The sequence below is a fragment of the Pagrus major genome, chromosome 12, assembly GCF_040436345.1.
Source record: "Pagrus major chromosome 12, Pma_NU_1.0".
Classification (NCBI taxonomy): Eukaryota; Metazoa; Chordata; class Actinopteri; order Spariformes; family Sparidae; genus Pagrus; species Pagrus major.
This window is the reverse complement of record NC_133226.1, coordinates 4,478,668-4,484,667: the sequence shown is the minus strand read 5'-3', so window position 1 is coordinate 4,484,667 and position 6,000 is coordinate 4,478,668. Positions and strand designations below refer to the sequence as shown.

At 41.2% G+C, this 6,000-nt stretch overlaps 1 protein-coding gene across 2 annotated transcripts in view; it reads right to left on the bottom strand.

Moving 5' to 3' along the window:
* The window catches only part of wdr7 (WD repeat domain 7), a 126,267-nt gene that overhangs the window by 66,309 nt on the left and 53,958 nt on the right, over positions 1-6,000 (bottom strand). For both annotated transcript variants that reach the window (XM_073477943.1, XM_073477944.1), the window contains exons 20-21: positions 5,367-5,485; positions 4,999-5,122 (exon numbers count right to left, since the gene is read on the bottom strand). In XM_073477943.1, coding sequence (XP_073334044.1) covers positions 4,999-5,122; positions 5,367-5,485 — 243 coding nt within the window. The remainder of the gene's footprint in view (positions 1-4,998; positions 5,123-5,366; positions 5,486-6,000) is intronic.

Sequence of the window (6,000 nt, the reverse complement as noted above, 5' to 3'; positions counted from 1 at the left end):
TAATTTCAATGCACTTTACTGCTTTTTGCACTCTGGTTAGACTGAATTGCATTGCAATGACGATATAGTTGAATGAATCTCAACGTATTTTCATTATTAGTCTATATTAGTCTTATGTATAGCACACACCAAGCATCTGTTTTTTATTAAAATGTAACATCCAGTGGTCACATATACTTCTCTTCTCTCTTCAGATGCACCTTTAAAATATTGAATACATACATGCAGTTTCTGTGTGAGTGTATGAAAATTGATTGTGAAATTGACTGCGATGCAAGGGGGCACCAGCTAAAATCTTGCCTAGGGCACCAAATTGTCAGGGCCGGCACTGGTTACGTCCTCAGAGCAGCCTCCCGGCCCCAATGCTAAGGGGCTTTGCCAAACTACAATTGTATCTCAGGAAACGTTACTCAGGAAACAGCAACGGTTTAAAGAATTTCTAATTCATGTTCATAATTAATCCCATAGACGTCAGACAGCAGCCACAGCTTCGCCAGACATCCAAGTCAAACCAATTTTCACTAAGCAAGGTAAAATGACACAGGAAAAAACAACGGCATGTCACAGGACTGTCACCTAGTCTATCTCTTTGCTTTACCATGGAGTAGAACCAGTCCAGTTGGCTTAGCGAATGGCTGGGTAGCACAACTTTGAAATTAATGTGAGTTGTCCTAACGACCAGAGACCCTCTCTCTCATCCCATTTCCTGTCTTCTCTCTATGTCCTGTTTAATAAAGGAACGAAAAGGCCCCAAAAAATATTAAACAAAAAGAAACTGTACAAATCTCCTGTTCTGTGTTGTGAACTCATTAACAACTGTATATCTCTGATGTTTGATCGGGGCTTGAAACCTTCTGGCATACATTTTTTTCAGAAAATTTTCCTCAGCCTGGTGAAGACAATTAGTCGTGCCAAGGTCCTCTCAGCTCCTCAGGTGCTGCGATGCTGACAGGAGGACAGCTGCCTCTGAGAACAATGAAGCTGTAATGGAGGTCAGAGTTGGTGTGGACTGAATGGAGGGATACTTCAGTAGAGCTGACACAATACTGACAGCAAACTTCTGAAGTGAATTCCTAGAGAACAAGCTAAAAAAGCTGGTGTTGATGGAAGAAACAAAAAAATAAAGTTTTCATGTTTTTTAGCATTTGCTGTGGATATCGTCTTAATGTTAGAGGAAATATTTGTCATCCTCCTTTAAAAGGAACAGCTGACAAATTAAAATTCAGTCATCTTCTCACCCTCATATCGATGGAAAGTCGGGTGAACTCTTGTCATTTCTGGAGGTTCACAGCAAAACAACGTTGCAGCATTCTCCTAAACAACTGAAGTAGCTGGGCACTTGTTTTAAAACTTAAGAAAACAACCGATTAAAGACATTAAAACTGCTTCATACAGCCAGGTAATCCGCCGTAATTGAAGTCCCTGCCCTGAGATCTGAAATGTATTTGAAAAGATATTTTTTACATCCTTGACATGAGGCCCAGCTCATGCTTTTAGCTTAGCAGCTACAGTGAAGATTCAAAAAGGGTGGATTACGCCTAGGCCTGTCACGATAATCAATAAATCAATTAATCATACGATAAATTAAAATGAGCTCGATAATTTTGCCGGACTCGATAATTTCCATTTGCATGCTTGTTTGTTTTCCTCGTGTCTCTCACTAGAACCCTCTTGTCAGTCACTAGCCCCATTCACGCAGCCGTTTGCATGCGGGGATACTGCGCCAATTCTCCGCATCCGCCTTTGTGTGAACGTTTCAGATGCGGTGAGGGGTGAAATTTCGCTGCGCCTCCGGAGGTAGTATCAGAGGCGAACCGAGCCGGCGACGCGGAGCGAGGGCGTGTCGATCTGATGGTGTTGGTGTCTGATAACTCTACAGATCCTTCACTCAACAAAATAAAAATAAAAGTCCCACAAAGCAACGTTACAGGACCAAACAACAGGAACGTAGTAACTGGTCGTGTCTTTGGCAACTTATGTGAGGAAAAAAATACCGCAGTTATTCGTGGAGAAGTGTCTGTCAGCCTGTCGGTCTGACCGACTCTTCGTCACATTTCTGCCCGAAAAACAGCGTCTGTCCCCGGCAAAAAACTTTAACTCACCAAGTATTTGTCGCGCTACGGTCAGTTACTGTTGTCATGGTGACGGTCAGCCCTCCCGACAAGACTCTGTGAACTTAGTGAACCCCGAGAGTGAAATAGTCAGACAGCGTCCAGTTTACTGATGGCGATTATGTAATTATGTAAATTATAGAAAAACGTAACTTTGTCACTTTCCAGGATGTTTGGTGTGTCAGGATCTCAATTACAACACATTATAACAGCATGGCCATGGCCATGGCTCAATTGCTTTGGCCACAGCCTCCATCTTTATTTATTTTGGATATTTAAAATGTCTTTTTCACATTCCAATGTTAAATATTCTTTAGAAATAAAGGTTTATTGATCTTTGTAAGGGTGTACTTGCATTATTATGCCATTATCATTATATTAGTTGAAAAATGGTCTCAAAGCGACAATATTATCGTTTATCACAATAATTTCTAGGACAATTTATCGTCCAGCAAAATTTGTTATCGTGACAGGCCTAATTACGCCTGACAAGCTGTATTGGGCAATTTTATGTTTATCTGTTACATTTAAAAACAAGTTCCCAACTACTTCAGTTGTTTAGAAGAAGGTTGCAATATTGTTTTGCTGTGAGGATCCAGAAATATTTTGTGGACTATGAACTTCACCCGGCTTTCCTCCAGCATAGGGGTGAGTAGACTGAAAAACTGAATTTTTTAGGTTCCTTGAATAGACCCGTTGGCACTTTGTGGACTGTGGACACTTTTAACCTTCAAATCCACAGCTTCAGGGCATGTTACTGCTGCTAGTGCTGGTTAGCTTCAGGGCAAAAACAGCCTTGTAGTTTTAATGTGATGTTAAAGAGGGGGTCAGGAGAATTCTGGGATCAAAACATGGGGTGACAGACCTGAAAAGGTTGACACAACCTGTTTTACAGAATTAAAAAAGGTCAGATTTTGAGTTCAAAATATGTGAAAAGACATATTTGGCGTTTTTAGAATAGACACACCCAAGAACAGCTTCAAGTTCAAAGGACTTCTCCAGAGGATTCAACACATTCCCGACTCTCCCAAGATATTCCAGGATTTCCAGGACCAGCAGGAGTCATCTTACTGTCTGTTCCAGTCCTGCTGTGCAGCACACGGATCAAATTCAATGACCCTTTAACCTCGCTCTATCTCTCTCTTTCTCTCGGTTCCCTCCCCCCCTCCCTCGTCCCCTGAGGTCACAGACCCATCACTCCCTCCACCTCCCCCGCCTGCGGTACTGCTGTGGTAACACAACACTGACCGGTGCACGTTTCCATGGCAACTGTTCCCCTGAGAAACCCCCAACATCCTCAACCACAAGGCGACTCCTGAACGAACGAACGAACGAACAAACGTGCGCGCGCACACACACACACAGCATTTTAGAAGGCTGGTTCTAGTAAAGAAGGTGGAGATTCACCTTTCTTCCCATCAGCAGGTCTAACTATAGACAGAGAGAGAGATCAGGGAATACACAGAAGACAGAGAGAAAAAGACAGTGATAGACAAATAGACAGAGAGATAGATATCTAAGAATTGTTAATAGAGTGCTTGTGTTGTGCTCCTTGACAGCAATTTCTCGCAAAAACATTTGACCAATCACAGTTTTGTAGTTGGGATTAAGAGTGGGTACATCATCTTCCTGTGCAGCTAGCTAGACACCTTGGTACTTCCACGAAAAACAGCCACAGAAATGGAGACAACTGTGGGTGAGATGGATGCAGCTGTAAGTCAAATAACAGAAAAACAAAACAAAATAAAATATTCCCTGCTACCAACAGTAATCAGCTAAAATGAACACGGCATCGGACTGAAGTGAAATGGAGGGCTGCCCAACACAAAAGATTTTCAAGTTTGTTCAAGCCATTGGTTGACTAGTCGTAACACGTTTATGATAATAATTTAATTATTTCAATATTTAGTACTTATCTTATTAGCACTTATCTTATTGGCAATGTATGGCTTACAGAGCTGACTAGCGGCTCCAGTTAGCAACTTCCATAATACAAGAGAAAACGTCTCCATGTCCCCCTAATACTTTCGTCCAAGCCCACAGATAAGGCACAGCTCCCAAATGGAGTGTGACTGTTTCTTTTTGTTTTTCTGTAACTAAAAGACTAATGAAAAGTTGGTGTACTATGACTTTTCTCTTAGTGAAATGAAAAGGACATTTTGTCTCATCATCGGGTTAGGCTGTGCTTTCAGCTGATTGCTAATGCTAGCATGCTAAGATGCTCCTTAATAACACCTACAGTTAAGATGTTATCACCTATCGGATGTTACGTGGAACATAAAAGAGTACTCTACCTAATTTGCATTATATTGCATATATAGCATTATATATCATATCATATTGTCGGACTAACAATGGACAGTTCATAGAAAAGAATCAAAAATCGATGCAGGAGAATGACATTGTACTCCACACATTCTTCCTAGTCAAAACCTTGCGCCTACATCACCTGCAATACAATTCCAGACGACTGCAAAAGTTTTGGTCAGAGATTTGGGAGTATTGCTTGCAGCAGCTAATGCAACCTCAAGCTGTTAACTTCAAGCAGAGATGAAGAGCGAACCCAAAAGGTCTGGTAAGCCCACTTATTTATAACTCTACACCAACTGATTTGTTTTTCACTTCCAAACGTGTCTTCAGACCCAACCAATGCTGACTCAAATGACATCTCTTGAGGCAATTTATCAGACTTAAGACATCTCTCTCCGGAGGCACAAATGTACATATATGCAGTAGTAACCCTCAATACATGGAAACATATTTTGTTGTGTGAAATCAGTTTTCTTTGAGCATGTTAGCATTTATTGGCATGTTAACATTCTCACAGCGAAAAACAAACACAGATTTCATTCTCTCTCTGAGATATAAAGCACTGTGAGGTACTTACGAGAGCTGACAGTGTCCACATACTGAGGCAGGTAGGGAGCCCACATGTCTATGGTGTCCTTACGTCCTGATTGGCCAATCCTTCTTAATTCAGCCAGTAGGAGAGCTTGTGCTGCTTCTCGCACCTAAAACCACAAAGATTTAAGTTATGACTATGACTACTTTTAATGGCCATCATTTTCACTTCAACCAAAATGAACAGACATGGTTCATTCGTTGGATGGTAAAACCAGTTCTCCTGGCAACCATATGTTTCTTTCAAAATGTATTTGCTGTTGATAATTCAGAGTATATGAACAGAATTTCAAGGAGACAGGGTTGGCCCGTAAGCCTTAGCCTGGAGCTGTGCATGCAATGTGTGTGTGTTACCTCCAGACAGCGGTCCTGCCATCTCCTTGCCAACATCTCCAACAGAGGAGGTCTGAACTTGTCCAGGCCAAGGAGGTCAGGGAGCATTACACAGTGCATGGCTGCCAGCTGACTCCAACCTGCACACACACACGCACAAAAACACACACAGTCAGAAAAGACTACGAGGAGGGCATGTGAATAATTTTACATTTCCAAGTTTCTCACATGCTCCTACACAGAGCTCACAGCTGTCACATAAAAACACTTCTTTTCAGAAGTGAAAATCAGACAATATGATATAATATATAGTGCAGGGACAGAACAAACATCATTCTGATGATGAAGCTTTTTTTAGGGCCTTACCAGTACTTGTTTTTCGTTTACAAATGGAAATTTTGTTCTAATGGTGGCGCAAAAGGACAGGTCAAGGGACATCAGAATAACTAGAATTTATCCTCTAGGGATGAACAATATCTTCAGCCAATTTCATTTGAATTCTGGTCAGTATTCATGAAGATATATTGCTGATGGAGCAAAGTGATGAACCATCTGATATTAAATATCAAACACTTTGTGTTACTTTATATCTATTGTTTCACAATGTGCATATAAGAATACAAATACACAATATCCCACAATGTTAACTTATTCC